This window comes from Lepidochelys olivacea, assembly GCF_965140295.1.
Source record: "Lepidochelys olivacea isolate rLepOli2 genome assembly, chromosome: 6".
Lineage (NCBI taxonomy): Eukaryota > Metazoa > Chordata > Testudines > Cheloniidae > Lepidochelys > Lepidochelys olivacea.
The window spans coordinates 6,859,234-6,875,756 of NC_140416.1; the positions used below are offsets into that span (position 1 = coordinate 6,859,234).

Below are 16,523 nucleotides of genomic sequence, written 5' to 3' on the forward strand. Positions count from 1 at the left end.
GCTGCTGTAGCTCCCAACCCGGACCACTCACAAACAGCCTCCAGCATTCCGGTGTCACCCCGAGTGTCTGTGTGTAGCTGCTGCCTGCCAGCCACGCTCAGCTCACACTCTGGCTTTCACAGCCTTGGTTATTACTGCAGGGTGACCCCAATACACATAAAGTCCCAGATTTCCCCCCAGAAATGTGTGGCCTGAACTGTCCAGCCCTCTCCTGGACAGTCCTGATAGAATAGGTCCATTGCCCCTCTAAGGGGATCAATACACAGTCATTTTTCCCACCCCAAATGGAGTTACCCACACAGTTTTCTTCTTTAATTGAAATGAAGTGAACAAATTTACTTAATCACAAAGGTAGATTTCAAGTGAGTACAAGTGATGAGGCATCAAAGTCAGAAATGGTTTCAAGAAAAAAAAAGAGATAAAAACACTTCCTAGTACTAAACTGAACAAACTAGACATGGTGCAAAGTGAAGTCCTTTACCACAGGTTTCCAGGAGCATTGTTGATAAAGTTTTCAGTTCAGGATCCGTTCCTTAGGTCCAAGGGCTGCTTTTCTTTCTTTCTTTCTTTCTTTTTTTTTGGTCCTCTTAGGTGAAAACGAGAGATGAACAGGGAGAAAGAACAAGAGGTGTTTTTGCCCCTCTCTTTTATAATTCAATCACCCTTTGAAATGCAGAATTTTCTCAAAGCTACCCCTAGATAAAGTTCTCAACTGAGTGGGGAGACATGAACTTTGGTGGGGAAGAAGTTTCATGCTGTTGTTTGCTAAAATGCAGATCAGTTTGTTCCTGATTGCCTTCCTTTCCAAAGAATGGCTACTTTATAGGTGATGGCTCATCAGCTCTGAGGACACCTTGGCTAGAGGGGTTAACTTTTCCTTTGTTTCTGAGAAACAGTTTTACCCACTCCCAAGACGTGTCTGGTCAACACGCTTCAGTTGCAATTTCAGCTTCTGTTCGTAAGTTTTTATATAAAGTTGCTGCATACATTTCACTATGATCATGCTGGCCAGTAAGTTATTAGTTTTCAAATGATACCTACCTTATAAGGCATAATTTGTACATAGATGATTATAGCAGTGTGTAGGGTTTGAATACAGGGGTGTATTCCATCCCAGAGACCTCTTGAGACTTTGGAAAACTCCAGTATCCCTGTGTAAAACACTTTTGTGTTGTCCCAGTTGGTGTGAGACCTGTGGGGTCATGGAGTGAACCTCAGCTCCAGTCAGTAACCTACCTCCACAAGCTACTTTTCATGGAATCCCTGCCCTGTGCTCCTTTGGCCAGCTTTGCATGACTCCATGCTCCTTCCATCAGCACTCTGAGCTGTGTGCAGAAATTAGAGATCTAAAAGGTAGATAGTTAACCGGTAAGCATAGTCTTACCAGTTAACTTAACTGTTAACCCCCACGCCAGCTGGAGCAGGCCCGGACACGGCACCCGGCCGGAGCAGTGCTGCCCAGCTGGAGCAGGCCTAGCCAGAACAGCACCATCCAGACAGACCAGGCCCCAGCCCCAGTCAGATGGGCCCCAGCCGCTTAAACAGTTAACTGTTTAAATGACATATTTTACTTGTTTAAACGGTTAACTTTTAAAACAGTATTTACATCCCTAGCAGAAATTTCCATCTAGAAGTTTGAACAATCTCTATGGAAAGTCTCTTTCCACTCCTGGATGGCTCCGTCCTTGGAGAGTAGCTCATCCCAGAGACATATACAGGGATTTGACTCATTTGCGTAGTCTGTGGGCATGGCTAACATGAGTGAACAGCTGAGGAAAGAACACGAACAGCTCTACGCACCTCTGTGCCAGGGCTTGACACTTCCCTACACGTCAGTGATTACATGTGTGACGTCACTTCACATGCGATACTCACGGAGGAATTCTGTGCCACCTGCAAAAGCACAAACTTCATGTTCTCCACATATTATTTTTCACCCCAGAATAATTGATTTTGATGGAGCAGCGCTGCAATTACACCTTTTCCCCCCTCTGGGGGCTGCTGTGACACCAGAAGAGAGGGCAGCTGGCTTACAGCTGGAGCAGCCAGCCACAGAGGGACAGGGTCAGAGGATACTTCACAGTTCTCTGCCCGCGAGGTCAGGTGTGGAGGCAAGGAATATGGGGGAGATGGACAAAATGGGGCATATAGGGGTCCCTGGGAGGGTCACAGAAGCTATTGAGGTAACATTGAGCCAGGGGTGGAATGCAAGTGGGGATGCAGGGACACATGGGGGAAAAAGGAGGGCAGGAATACACAGGGATGGGGGGATGCAGGGACACATGGGGAGAGAGGGCAGATGCGCCTGACTGAATGGGAGAGACCAAGGGTGAGCCAGGGTTTCATATGGGAGGCTCCCCAAGTCTCTAACAATCACTCTTCCCCTCCCCCCACAAAACCCCCTCTTGCATACGTCTCCCACCAACACCCAACAATTCTCAAAGTTCACTCCAGGCTCCTTCCCAGCAATTACTTCCCTCTCCCTCAGCTTCTCCATTACCCCGGCTCCCCCAAGTCTTTGCACTACTTCTGAGGGGTGCAGGAAATACATTTCTATATTGTAGTTTAAATGAATTATTACTCAAAGTTCTGTGTTAAAATGACGAGTAAGGAATCTATTTGTGAAAAATCCCTTCCTGAATCTTGTTTGTAGTGTTACAAACATAGTTGCTGATAATTTATTTCAAACTACCTATCAAAATAATTGAAACTTAGTGGGGGGGATGGATAGCTCAGTGGTTTGAGCTTTGGCCTGCTAAACCCAGGCTCCTGAATTCAATCCTTGAGGGGGCCATTTACGGATATGGGGCAAAAATTGGGGATTGGTCCTGCTTTGAGCAGGGGGTTGGACTAGATGACCTCCTGAGGACCCTTCCGACCCTGATAGTCTATGAAACTAGTGTGATTATATTATTTTGACAAATAAAATATGCAGAATTTTAAAATATGGTGTGCAAAATTTTTATTTTTTTTGGCACAGAATTCCCCAAGGAGTAATACAAAACTCTCTGTGCGGCTCACCAGTCACACAGTTCATCAGGCCTCATGGTCAGTAAGGCCTTAGGACATTTGGACTGGTTTATCTTAAAGATTTACACTTCATATTGGTTTCTCCACACACCATTCGAATGCATCAGCTTCTTTAATAGCAAAGAAACAACTGGTTAGACCTTTGCTACACATTAGTCACGTAGTTTTTCTTCATCACATTTCTATTTAGAATAGACGGTTTGAGCAGTTCCTGAGTCTTCTTTCAATCTGACACACCGCGCTGTCCTGCCCCCCCCACCCCCTTTGGACCAATCCATGCTGAGACAGGACTGCAAATCCCACCTCTAGATGTCACCCAAGAGTCACCTCCTGGCTGAAATCAAGGTAGCTCTCGGGGAGGGATGCAGGGGGAGGAAGGGGGATTGTCCTGGCTGCCTGACAGCTATATGTGTTGGGGGGAGTTTGACAGAAAGAGAGAAACCTGGCTGGACCCCACCTAGATGGAGGGGGTCCCAAATGGAGAAGGTTGTGCCCATCTGCTCTAAAATCCCCTCACCTGTCTCCTCTTCCCCACACTGCTCAGCCAAGTCCCATTCTCTGCCCCACAGTCTCTGCTGGGCATCATGGGGACAGGACCACTCCCTGGTCTGATTCTGCTGGCATTGTGCCAGGCCCGCCAGCTGCCAGAAGCCCCTTGGGGCCTAGCGGTGGCAGAAGGGCGAGTCAACTGGTGCCAGGTGAGGCTGCCCAAGTGAGCAAAGCATTTGCCCCAGTCAGCACACCTGGACAGCCGCTCCCCGTTGTGAATGCGCTGGTGTATTCTCAGGTATTAGCTCTGTGCAAAGTGCTTTCTGCAGACAGTGCATTGGAATGGCCGTTCCCCGGTGTGTGTGCGCGCAGATGTATTCAGAGGTTTGAGCTGTGTGCAAAGCCCTTGCCGCAGACAGCGCAGTGGTCCGGCTGCTCTCTGGTGTTCGTGCGCTGAAGCTGGGTCAACTTGTTGGCATTGCTGAACCTCTTACCCCAGTTGGCACAGCGGTAGAGCTGCTCCCCGGTGCGTGTGTGCGCTGATGTCTGGTCAGCGTACTGGCATTGCTGAAGCTTTTCTTGCAATTGTCACAGTGGTAGGGCCGCTCCCCGGTGTGCGTGCGCTGGTGTATTCTCAGGGTTGAACTCTGTGCAAAGCCCTTACCGCAGTCGGTGCAGCGGTGCGGCCGCTCCCCGGTGTGGGTGCGCTGGTGTGTTCTCAGCCTTGAGCTCTGGGCAAAGCCCTTGCCGCAGTCGGTACAGTTGTATGGCTGTTCCCCAGTGTGCGTGCGCTGGTGTCTTTGCAGGTGTGCAAACTGTGCAAAGCCCTTGCCACAGTCAGCACAGCGGTATGGCCGCTCCCCAGTGTGTGTGCGCTGGTGTACTCTCAGCTTTGAGCTCTCTGCAAAGCTCTTGCCACAGTCAGCACAGTGGTACGGCCGCTCCCCGGTGTGCGCGCGCTGATGTATTCTCAGCTTTGAGCTCTCTGCAAAGCTCTTGCCACAGTCACTGCAGTGGTAAGGCTGCTCCCCAGTGTGCGTGCGCTGGTGTTTTCTTAGAGTTGAGCTATGTGCAAAGCCCTTGCCGCAGTCGGTGCAGCAATACGGCCGCTCCCCGGTGTGCGTGCGCTGGTGTATTCTCAGCGTTGAGCTCTCTGCAAAGGTCTTGCCACAGTCAGCGCAGCAGTACGGCCGCTCCCCGGTGTGTGCGCACTGATGTGTTCTCAGGCTTGAGCTCTGGGCAAAGCCCTTGCCGCAGATGGTACAGTTGTATGGCAGTTCTCCAGTGTGCGTGCGCCGGTGTCTTTTCAGGTGGGCAAACTGTGCAAAGCCCTTGCCACAGTCAGCACAGCGGTGCGGCCGCTCCCCGGTGTGTGTGCGCTGATGTATTCTCAGCTTTGAGCTCTCTGCAAAGCTCTTGCCACAGTGTGTGCAGCGATACGGCCGCTCCCCGGTGTGCCTGCGCTGGTGTGTTTTCAGGGCTGAGCTCTTTGCAAAGCTCTTGCCACAGTCAGCGCAGCAATACGGCCGCTCCCCGGTGGGCATGCACCGGTGCTGGGTCAGTGCGAAGGGGTTCCTGAACCTCTTGCTGCAGTCGATGCACTGATGGGGACACCGGCCCATGGGGAGTCTCTGGTGTGTAATCAGATTTGGTCTCTGGCTGAGTTTACCCCAAGCATGGACTGCGTCCTGTGCATGGATCCCTCTGTGGGATGTGGGATCTTGTGTTCCAACAGTGCTCTCCCCACATTCAGACTGTGTCTGCGTTCCTCCCGGGATCCCGTGCCCTGCTGGAGAGAGCAGAGGCAATCCTGGTGTTAGCTCACACTTAGGGCTGCAGGTTTGTCAAGGACGGAAAATGTCACGGATGGAGCGATAGTCACAGACAAATGGGGCAGTTTTTGGGATGGGCGTCTCACCCTACAATGGCAGCTCCTGTCTGGGCATTGAGACCTGGCCTGCGGGGTTACAGTTCCACTCAGATTTGCCCCCGCCCACGGTCATGATGGTGAGGGAGGCAGGTCAAATTTCAGTGAATGGCATTAACACTCATGTTCTACACCCCAGGGGTTTTCAATCTTTTTCTTTCTGAGACCCCCCCCAACTTACTATAAAAACACGATAGCCCACCTGTGCCACAATAATTGGTTTTCTGCATATCAAAGGTGGGGACGGCGTTAGGCGGTAGCAAGCAGGGCACCCATGCTACAGGGACCCCCATGAAGCTACATGGCTCAGACTTCAGCCCTGAGTGGCAGGGCTTGGGGACCTGGGCTTCAGCCCCATGTGGAGGGAGCTTCAGCTTTCTGCCCTGAGCCCCAGCAAGTCTAATGCTGGCCCTGCTTGGAGGCCCCCCCGAAACCTGATCAACATCCCCCTAGGGGCCCCCAGACCCCTGGTTGAGAACCACTGCAGTACCCCACACCAACCCCTCTGCACCAGGCTGGGGTTAGGGTTGCAGTGCTGGCAGAAGAGTGCTTCTTTGGGTAGTTCCCCCTGGGCAGGGCAAGGAGGAGGGCAGGTGTTGTAAATGGTGGTGGTGGGGGAGTAGTACACCTGCCAGCCAGCCCGTTAGCTATAAAAATCCTTAGTAGCTGTTCCCTTTGCTTTACCTGTAAAGGGTTAAGGAGTCTCACTGCGATGCTTAGGTAAGAGGAAGTGAGTGGGCACCTGGCCAAAAGAGCCAATGGGAAGGCTAGAACTTTTTAAAATAGAGAAAAAACTTCCCTTTTATCTCTCTCTAGTTCTCTGGCTGGAGAGACAGGGAGCAGCTGCGCTGTAAGAAGCTTGGGGCCAGGTACGAAAATCATCAATATCTATACCTAGACTTTCTCATTTGGAACTACAGCTAGGTAAGTAGAACAGGAACATTTAGTGAGATGTGATCAGGTCTCTCTCTTTATTTTGGGCTTGTGGATTCGTCTGTGCTAAAACAGGTGCTTTTGTAACCTTTAAGCTGGACCCCAAGAAAGCCATTTCTGGTGTTTAATCCTTGCAGTTACTTTTTTTATTTAATATCTAACAGCAGCCTAATTTTCCAGATGTGTTTTCTTGTTTTTTTTTTCTTTTCAATAAAACTTATTTTTGTTTGTTTAAGAGGAGGATTGGATTTCTGTGTCTTAAGAGGTCCGTGTCCATGTTTTTCAATTAGCTGGTGGCAATAGCTGATTTCTTTTCCTTTTCTCAGCTCTTCCCTGTAGGGGGTCTGAAACAGTCTGGGGGTACCCCACAGGAAGGAATTCCCAAGTGCGCCTTCCTGGGCTCTCAAAGGGAATCTGCACTTGGGGGGTGGCAGAATTTACCAACCCAAGACCAGGGGTATCTCTAACCTTGGGAGTTTAATACAAGCCTGGAGTGGCAAGTATTACGTTTTAAAGTCCTTCCGGGCCCCCACCTTCTGCACTCAAAGTACCAGAGCAAGGAATCAGCCTTGACACCAGGTTTTATTAAAAATCCTGGAGCAGTCACAGTAAATTTACAGACCTGTGATTTTACTAAAGTTACTGTAACCGCTCTGTAATTTCTGATACAAAATGCTGTGACAAATCTACAACCTGACTCAGGGTGGTTCTACCCTATGGTGTTTCTGCAGCACCTAGCGCCTGCTCCCACAGGGGCTAGGCATGTCTTGGGTCTTGTTTTAAGCTTAAATGGTAGCCTACCCAGGATACAGGCAACACCTCTCGCAGCAGGGCCCTGGTTTTGTTTTCAAACTGATTTTGTCTTTATTTCAATCAGAGGGGTTTATTTATGTGGTATTGGTTCTTCACTTTCTCCTGTTTTATAGCATGAGGCCTGTTCCTCAGTATTTTTGCTGTTATAATTATATTGGTTTGAAACTAGTTTAGTTGAGGGGCTATAATCCCTTCATGCGGATGCAGTGAGACCAGTTTAAAACTGCTTAGAACAATGTAGCTTATTCTTGCGGGGGAGTGAGTCCTTTTCTAGGAATTCCTTTTGAAGAAATCATTTACTCTTGGCCTGAGGTTTCAGTCTTTGAGCAAAACTAAAATGAAACTAAAAGGCACGAAAGCCTTTTGAAAAATCTCTAGGGCGCCCCTTACCTTGGTATGACTTTCTGAGGTGTGGGAAGCCTAGAAGGTGTTGTGGTGTATGGCCGGACAGGCTTGTCTTTCTACCCAGGTGCTTGTTTCCTCCCCAGCAGCCAGCTCACACAGTCCCTCTATCTCCCCTCCTCCCCACCACCAGTCCATGTACCCATCTCCTCAGAGTGAGGGAAGGGGAGACAGGGCTCAGGAGAGCTTTCAGTGAATGCCTTAGATACAGCACCCAGCGTCTCTCAGAAACTTCCACAGCACACAGACTGACTCTGTGTGGTACAAACCCACACAGTCTCTGGCTCTTTCACACTCACCTCCCAACACAGAGTTGTAGTAGGTTTCAGAGTAACAGCCGTGTTAGTCTGTATTCGCAAAAAGAAAAGGAGTACTTGTGGCACCTTAGAGACTAACCAATTTATTTGAGCATGAGCTTTCTGCTACTTCTTGGTACTTCCTGTAATGCACATATCATCTCTGCAATTTTATGCTTCCTAAGTGTGTTACTTTAGGGTTTTGACTGGTCTATGCATTTCATGATTTTTATTTCTCTTCTACTTAAAAATTTAATTTAATTTAATTAGCGAGTTCTGAAATACCTAATGTCTCCTGGCTGGAGTAATTATCCCTATGGTAACTTTAAAAAAATATTATATTGAGGTTTTTTGTTTCTATTGGTGGCGCACAGACCTCGGTGCACATAATAAAATTTATTCTGCAGATGGATTGAAAAAAATGAGAGGGAACATTGCTCACAGCCCCAGTGCCCTTTCCATTAAACAGCTGGGGAAGCTGAGGAATGGTGGAGCTGTAGCGACTCTTGAAAAAAAGAGTCGTACGATAAACGGAAAGCAGGTCAAATTACAAAAATGAGTCTTAAAAAACAAAACAAGCATGTAGGGGGAAAATTAGAAAGGCAAAAAGCAAAACTAAACTAGCATTATAAAGGGAAAAAACAAAGCATTTTACAAATACACGGGAAAGCAGAGGAAAACAAGGACAGGCTAGGTCCACTACTGTGTCCACTTCTGGGCCCCAAACTTCAGGAAGTATGTGGACAAATTCGGGAGGGTCAGAGGAGAACAACAATACTGATTACATGTCTCGAAAACATGACTTCTGAAGTAAGTGAAAAAACTGGGTTTGTTTAGTCAGAAGAAGGGGGCGGGGGCAGGGGAGAACCCCTGATAACAGTCCTCATGGACATAAAAGGTTGTTACAAAGTGGAGGGTGATAAAGTGTTCTCCTTATTGACTGAGAATAGGTCAAGACTTTATGGGCTTCAATTGCAGCAAGAGAGATAGAGGTTAGATATTTGGAAAAACTTCCAACCTCTGAGGGTAGTTAAGCACTGGAACAAAATGATCTTGGCAGGTTGTGGAATCTCCACCATGGGAGGTTTCTAAGAACAGGTTAGACAGACACCTAGGACTCACCTGAGGAGGGGCTCTCAGGCCCAGAGTGTACCCTGGAGCCCTTGGCATCCCGGATCCAGAGCTCTGCCTCCCCGAGCTCGATCCGGTGGATTAAGTCCGGTTTGGAACCTGAAGAGCCTGTTTGGGGGAAAGTTTTATTAATAAATTTTTGGCGGCAGGGACTCGTTTATATGTTTGTGCAGCACCTGGCACAACAGGACATCACTCTCACAGGCTGCTTCAGAGGAAAGCTCAAGAGATCCAAAGCAGAAGAAAGAAATAAACCTTCCTTAGCAATAAACCTTCTTCCCGTCTCCCACCAGGCAAGTTCAGTTCGTACCCTGAATCGGCAACATCTACAACCCTCTCAGTTTGCAGTGGGGCCTAGTTTAAAGCCTTGCTGGGGTAACTTTAAATGTTCCCTTGAGATATCCCATTCTGCTAACACCTTGGCCTCTATGCTATCTTGTGGCACTACGTTCCATAGGACAAGCGTGTGACATGGTTTTCTTTTAACCCACAAAAAGACCAGTGAACACCCATTAGTTTCAGATTAAGAGACAGGGCGAATAGAAAATCTGCAACCACCTTCTTTCTGGTCATTATTTCACTTACCCAACTGTCTCCTGAAATATGGATCATGGGGAAGACTTTGGAAGAAGGGAACTTTGCTCCTTGCCAACTTATAGCTGTTGAAACGTTTCAGGCATGTCATTAAGGCAAATCGGCCACAATGTGCCATGGCAGGTGTCACCCGGTGTCACCGTTACACAGACATTCCAGTTCTTTTGCATTGTTCAGTTGTACAGTTATTAAATTTACGATGTTCATTCTTTTGGGGGAGGTGGGGAGCTGTTGCAGCAGCAGTGTTTTCCCCCTGCCTTATTTGTCTGACTAGAATCAGCTCCTGAGGCAGAGTTGCTGCCGTCAACCTCTGGCTGGGATTCTGGGAAGAGATGGTTGCTCATCGGCTCTTTGCTACCATCAGGGATGTGCCACGACTGAGGCAGGTAATTCAAATAAACCAGTTACACCAAGATTAGCCCCAGGCTCTGTAGCCCTGAGTTCTCCTCCAACAGCGAGCTGACCTGAAAGGGGCTGGCATTTGCCACCACTCAGTGACAGGGTGCCACATGGGGAACCCAAATGTTTTTCAGATGTGAATAAATGAAGGGAAATCGGTCCTTACCCAAGGAAACGAGGGCCCGGTAATTCCTCAGCATCTGGTCCCGGTACAGCTGCTTCTCTGGCCGGGATAAGAGCTCCCACTCCTCCCGGGTGAAATACAGAGCCACCTCCTCAAACGCCACCCGCAGCTGCTGGCACAAGCGTTACACACTCAGCACCCTCCGCGCCAGCCCCAGCCCGGGCTCTCCGCAGGGGACGCGGGTTCGAGGGCAGCGGCTCCCGGGGAACCCCCAGCCCAGCAGCTGTGAGCCAGGGAGACCCCCCCGCACAGCCCCCCGGGGACTCGGGCCCCGCTGGCCGGCGACAGGAGTCGCCCTCGGCTCCCCACGGGGCTCTGGGGCGGGGCGCTGGGAGGGGCCCGAATCCCAGGGCAGGGACCAGGCTCCTCCCCCGGCCGGAGTCCCCGCCTCCGCCCCAGGCCTGGGCTCGGCCCCGCCCCCGCCCCCGGCTCGGGGCTCCTCGGCCCGGCTCCGCGTGTCCGCCCGGCCCGGGGCCCCCAGCGCCGCTCCCCGGCCCCAGCGCTCCGGCTGCGGCAGCCCCCAGCCCCGGGGTCACTAGCGCGGGAGGGACCCGGTCCCGGCCCCCCTCGGCCCCAGCCGGGACCAGCCAGTGCCCGGCCGGGGAGTCCCCGCCCCGCGTCCTACCTGCGCCGGCCCCGCTGCAGCCATCGCCGGGCTCGGCTCCGGCCCCGGCCGCTTCCTCCGCCCGGGCAGCGACCTCCCGCCCCGCGGCTGGTGCCTCCCTCCCCGGGGCCGCCTCCCTGCGCACGGGCTGGGCTGGGACCCGGTACGCTCCCCACCCGCCCCCGACTCAAGGGCCCCGCGCCTGCGCCGCCATCTTCAGCTGCCGGGGGAAGCCCCAGCGCAGAGACCTTCCGGCCCGGCCCCGCCCCGCCCGGACGCCTGGGTCCCGAGTCCGGCCGCTGGGGGCGCTCGCGGCACCTGGTCCCCCGGCGGCAGGAGCCCGAAACGGGACAACTCGGTCCCCGCCCCTGGGCTGTGCGCGGGGCCCCGCTGTGCCGTGGGGAGCCGGGAGCAGGGCAGGTGGGTGGTGGTTGTTGCTAGGCTGTGTGAGGTTGGTGTGTGTATTTGAGGAGATCCCCCCCAGGCTGGGTCTGGGGTGTGGGTCTGAGTGGTACAGGAAGGCTGTGTGATGTGAGTGGTTTACAGATCACAACGTGACTGTGGAGTGTGTGTGTCACAGTAAGACACGGGTCTGGCTGTGTGATGTTGGTGTGTGTGTTACTTCCAGGGGATCACAGCCTGGGGTGTGTTTCAAGTGCTCACACCCATGTCCTTCCCAGGGCCCCGGGGAGGGCAGGTGCCCCATAAGATGCCGTGTTCTGGCCTCGGTGCTGGCGCTGAAGCAGCTGCCCCTGCCCCCCGCTCATTGGGCCGGGCCCTGCACACCTCAGGTGCCCCCCCCCCAGGCCGGTCAGAACAAATGGTCCAAGGTGAAGCACATCAAGGGCCTGCGGGACACCGAGCCCAGCCGGCTCTTCCAGAAGCTCGCCATGCTGCTGCGCTTTGCTCGCAAAGGTATCGCGGGGGGAGGAAGGGAAGGATCTTGTGCGTGACACAGCCCCAGCCAGAGGGAGTGCTACGGAGCCCTGCCAGCTTCCCCGTGCCCCACAGGCCCCGCTGCAGCCAGAGGGGGCATTACAGAGACTTCCCAGCTTCCCAGTATTTGACAGGTCCCAGCCAGAGGCTGTGGCTACAGAGCCCTGCCAGCCCAGCCTTGACCACTAGCACTGACCCTGTTGCCCCTAATAACCACAGCACCCCCTAACCTCTGTTAACCCAAGGCTAGCATCCTTCTTGGCTGCTGGAGCAGAGGATGCTGGTCTGAGGGGTAAAGTCTCCCCTTCTCATCCTTTCTCCACTGGACCTTTCTTCTGTTTCACAGCACCTCCCCTACGGTGGCTGAGTCTCTCCCCATCTCTCGCAGATGTTTCGCATAAGAGGGGGCAACCCAGTCTCTGTGGTTCAGGCAGCCTAAGATAACAGCTAATGGTGGCTGAAGAGGGGAAGGGCCCTGGAACAGGTAATTTGGGGCAGGGAGGGTCACCAGGAGCCCCAGGACTCCTGGGTCTCATCGCCGCCTCTGCAATTGGATAGTGGGTTACAGCAGGGGGGGCACCTTGTTTCTATTCCTGGCTCTGGGAGGGTAGTGGATTGTGGTGGGTTAAAGCAGCGGGGGCTGGGAGTCAGGACTGCTCTCAAGTGGAGTCCCAGCTGTGCCTCCCTTGTGACGCTCCATCTCTGTCCTTTGCAGCAGGGGGACCCAACCCTGATTTCAACACCAACCTGGCCAACCTCACTGAGCAGTGCCGGAGCATGGTCTTGACCAAAGCATCCACTGAGGTGGCCATCAAGGGAAGGGTACGTCGCTGCGTCCTGCCAGCTGGGCTCATGGGCTGCAGCCTTTTTGAATTCTCTGGGTCAGACCAGACCATGCCGAGGTGTTACAGGGAAAAATGAAAACCATTGTAAACCTATATGTTCCCCCTTCACAGGATGTAGGATCTTGTTTCTGGTATCAGCGTCTATCGCTGTGGAAGCAGCTGGTGATGTTGGTCTCATCCTCCTTCCAGTGTAGTGCAAGGAAAGAGGACAGAGACAGATAGGTGTTCCAAAACAATATAATAACATTTAACATTCCTGTGATGGGAAGAACATGTCAACAGCCCAACACTATAGCATTTTATTTCAGAAAGGGGAACTATACAAAAATGAGGGGGTTAGTTAAACAGAAATTAAAAGGTACAGTGAATAGAGTGAAATTCCTGCAAGCTGCATGGACACTTTTCAAACACACCATAATAGAGGCCCAACTTATATGTATACCCCAAATTAAAAAACACAGTAAAAGAACTAAAAAAGAGCCTTAAGAAGCATTGAGAGATAAAAAGGCATCTTTTAAAAAGCGGAAGTCAAATCCTTGTGTGGTAAATAGAAGGGAGCATAAACACTGCCAAATTAAGTGTAAAAATGTAATAAGAAAAGCCAAAAAGGAGTTTGAAGAAAAGCTAGCCAAAAACTCAATAGGTAATAACAAAATGTTTTTTAAGTTCATCAGAAGCAGGAAGCTTGCTAAACAACCAGTGGGGCCCCTTGGACGATCGAGATACAAAAGGAGCATTTAAAGACGCTAAAGTCATTGAGGAGAAACTAAATGAATTCTTTGCTTCAGTCTTCACGGCTGAGGACGTTAGAGAGATTCCCAAACCTGAGCTGTCTTTTGTAGGTGACAAATCTGAGGAATTGTCACAGATTGAAGTGTCACTAGAGGAGGTTTTGGAATTAATTGATAAACTGAACAGTAACAAGTCACCGGGACCAACTGGCATTCACCCAAGAGTTCTGAAAGAACTCAAATGTGAAATTGCGGAACTATTAACTATGGTTTGTAACCTGTCCTTTAAATGATCTTCTGTACCCAATGATTGGAAGATAGCTAATGTAACACCAATATTTAAAAAGGGCTCTAGAGGTGATCCCGGCAATTACAGACCGGTAAGTCTAACGTCAGTACTGGGCACATTAGTTGAAACAATAATAAAAAGAAAATTGTCAGACACGTAGAAGAACATAAATTGTTGGGCAAAAGTCAACATGGTTTCCGTAAAGGGAAATCAGGTCTTACTAATCTATTAGAGTTCTTGGAAGGGGTCAACAAACATGTGGACAAGGGCGATCCAGTGGACATAGTGACCTTAGATTTCCAGAAAGCCTTTGACAAGTCCCTCACCAAAGGCTCTTATGTAAATTAAGTTGCCATGGGATAAGAGGTGAAGATCCTTTCATAGATTGAGAACTGGTTAAAAGACAGGGAACAAAGGATAGGAATTAATGGTAAATTTTCAGAATGGAGAGCGGTAACTAGTGGTGTTCCCCAAGGATCAGTCCTAGGACCAATCCTATTCAACTTATTCATAAATGATCTGGAGAAAGGGGTAAACAGTGAGGGGGCAAAGTTTACAGATGATACTAAGCCGCCCAAAATAGTTAAGACTAAATCAGACTGTGAAGAACTTCAAAAAGATCTCACAAAACTAAGTGATTGGGCAACAAAATGGCAAATGGAATTTCATGTAGATAAATGTAAAGTAACGCACACTGGAATAAATAACCCCAACTATACATACGATACGATGGGGGCTAATTTCATTAAACTGAGCAGGAAAAAGATCTTGGAGTCATCTTGGATAGTTCTCTGAAGACGTCCACGTAGTGTGTAGCGACAGTCAAAAAAGCACACAGAATGTTAGGAATCATTACAAAAGGGATAGAGAATAAGACGGAGAATATCTTATTGCCCTTATATAAATCCATGGTATGCCCACATCTTCAATACTGCGTACAGATGTGGTCTCCTCATCTCAAAAAAGATACACTGGCATTAAAAAAGTTCAGAGAAGGTCAACTAAGATGAGATTAAGGGGGTATATGCACGAGGTATATAAAATTATGAATGGTGTAGAGAAAGTGAGTAAGAAAAAGTTATTTACTTCTTCCCATAATATAAAAACTACGGGCAACCAAGTGAAATTAATGGGCAGCAAGTTTAAAACAAATAAAAGTAAGTTTTTCACACAGCACGCAGTCAACCTGTGGAACTCCTTGCCTGAGGAGATTATGAAGGCTAGGACTATAACAGGATTTAAAAGAGAACTGGATACATTCATGGAAATTAAGTCCATTAATGGCTATTAGCCAGGATGGATAAGGAATGGTCTCCCTAGCCTCTGTTTGTCAGAGGGTGGAGATGGATGGCCGGAGAGAGATCACTTGATCACCTGTTAGGTTCACTCCCTCTGGGGCACCTGGCATTGGCCACTGTCGGTAGACGGGATACTGGGCTGGCTGGACCTTTGGTCTGACCCAGTATGGCCATACTTATGTTAACAAAAGGTAAGTGTATGAAGGTTGGTTTACAATAACTGGGGAAAAGGGGAAAAGGAAACACAACTGTCATAAAACCTAAGCAAACTGGGATCACAATACAAGGAGCTTGAAGCAAACTAAAATGATAAAATCCCCTAAAGTCCTGCTGCTGTCAGATGCTTTCTCTGGACAGGCTGGGTGTTGGAGTGCGTCGGACCCAGGACCTACGGCCCCCAGACCTGGTGATGGCCCGAAGGGAGGAACGCTGGATCGTGCTGTAGCTGGACTTGGAGCCAATGGCAGGGGTACGGCCAGGAACCCTGGATGCGGCAGGTACGCGGATGGGATGGATGAGGATGAGTTGTCTCTCAGGATTCGCTGATTCGTGATCTGAGGACCGTGCGAACGCCACTGCGCTCGGCTGCCGCTGTGACGGAGAGCATTGTGGTGATGTCACGCAGTTCCTTTTAACGGTTCTGTGACAGGAAAACCTGAGGTAGACTGTCAGTTACAGAACCAGTTCATTGTGGCCTGTTAGCTGCCCTTTCCCACCAAAGTTCAAAAAGGTGCAAAACCACCACCACCCAGCTGAAACAAGATGGAGTCGTTTGTGGCAAAGAGACACCATATTAAGTGTCCGACTCCATATTGGATAATCACCATTTTAGTGATTATGAGGGTATAACATCATAAAACCTCATTAAAAACGCTATAAAATCACAAGATACAAATATATTAAAACAGGGCGTTTGGAGCCTTGAATGAAGGAGCGAGGCTGGGCTTGTAATTATGGTGCTGGCCTGGACTACAGGACTCGTGGTTTCTATTCCTAGTTCTGCCACTTGGTCCCTCTCTGACCTTGAGCAAATCACTCAGTCAGTGGTTCTCAACCAGGGGTACAGATACCCCTGGGGGTATGCTGAGGGGGTGCACCAGGCAGTACACCATCTCATCTAGAGAGTGGCCTAGTTTTACAACAGGATACAAAAAAAGCACTTGCAAAGTCAGTACAAACTAAACTTTCATACTGACAATGACTTGTTTATACCACTCTATATACTATACACTGAAATACAAGTACAATATTTATATTGCAATTGATTTATTTTATAATTATATGGAAAAAAGGAGGAAGTCAGCATTTTGTCAGTACTAGTGTGCCGGGAGACTTTGGTATTTTTATGTCTGATTTTGTAAGCAAGTGGTTTTTAAGTAAGGAGAAACTTTGGCACACGCAAAAGAAATCAGAGTGCTGAAAGGGGTACAGTATTCCGGAAAGGTGGAGAGCCACTGATTTAAGTCATAGGGAATAGCCAGACTGGATCAGAGCGGAGGCCTAATTTGTTTGGTCAGTAATCTAATCTAATCTAACAGTACTTGTGGCACTTTAGAGACTAACAAATTTATTAGAGCATAAGCTTTCGTGAGCTACAGCTCACTTCATTGGATGCAGCCGAT

The 16,523-nt window shown here is 49.7% G+C and overlaps 1 protein-coding gene and 1 long non-coding RNA gene across 6 annotated transcripts; one reads left to right on the forward strand and one right to left on the reverse strand.

Moving 5' to 3' along the window:
- Positions 1–2,947: 2,947 nt before the first annotated feature.
- Positions 2,948–10,958, reverse strand: LOC311522458 (uncharacterized protein). Of its 3 annotated transcripts, none has more exons than XM_084631816.1 (4): positions 10,824–10,958; positions 10,181–10,307; positions 9,013–9,129; positions 2,948–5,308 (listed from the first exon to the last, which is right to left on the reverse strand). In XM_084631816.1, exons 1-4 carry the CDS (start codon positions 10,845–10,847, stop codon positions 3,984–3,986), a joined length of 1,593 nt encoding a protein of 530 aa, XP_084487942.1. In that variant the 5' UTR covers positions 10,848–10,958; the 3' UTR covers positions 2,948–3,983. The 3 variants fall into 3 exon arrangements, with proteins under 3 accessions (XP_084487942.1, XP_084487943.1, XP_084487941.1); XM_084631817.1 differs by having other exon boundaries at positions 2,948–5,305; positions 10,181–10,310; positions 10,824–10,942; XM_084631815.1 differs by having other exon boundaries at positions 10,181–10,310; positions 10,824–10,942.
- Positions 10,959–11,101: 143 nt separating this feature from the next.
- Positions 11,102–16,516, forward strand: LOC311522491. Of its 3 annotated transcripts, none has more exons than XR_014712132.1 (4): positions 11,102–11,717; positions 12,085–12,222; positions 12,454–12,560; positions 15,259–16,516. It is a non-coding gene; the product is annotated as an uncharacterized lncRNA (long non-coding RNA). The 3 variants fall into 3 exon arrangements; XR_014712134.1 differs by having other exon boundaries at positions 11,124–11,222; XR_014712133.1 differs by lacking the exon at positions 12,454–12,560 and having other exon boundaries at positions 15,259–16,514.
- Positions 16,517–16,523: the final 7 nt, after the last annotated feature.

Bases quoted from the DNA above. Each gene is read 5' to 3' on its own strand.
- LOC311522458 (XM_084631815.1), bottom strand. From the start codon at position 10,847: ATGGCTGCAGCGGGGCCGGCGCAG. The intron at 10,311-10,823 runs GTAGGACGCGGG...CGCTTGTGCCAG, and splicing joins CTGCAGCGGGGCCGGCGCAG to CAGCTGCGGGTGGCGTTTGA. The intron at 5,309-9,012 runs GTGAGTCCTAGG...TGCTCTCTCCAG, and splicing joins GCCTGAGAGCCCCTCCTCAG to CAGGGCACGGGATCCCGGGA.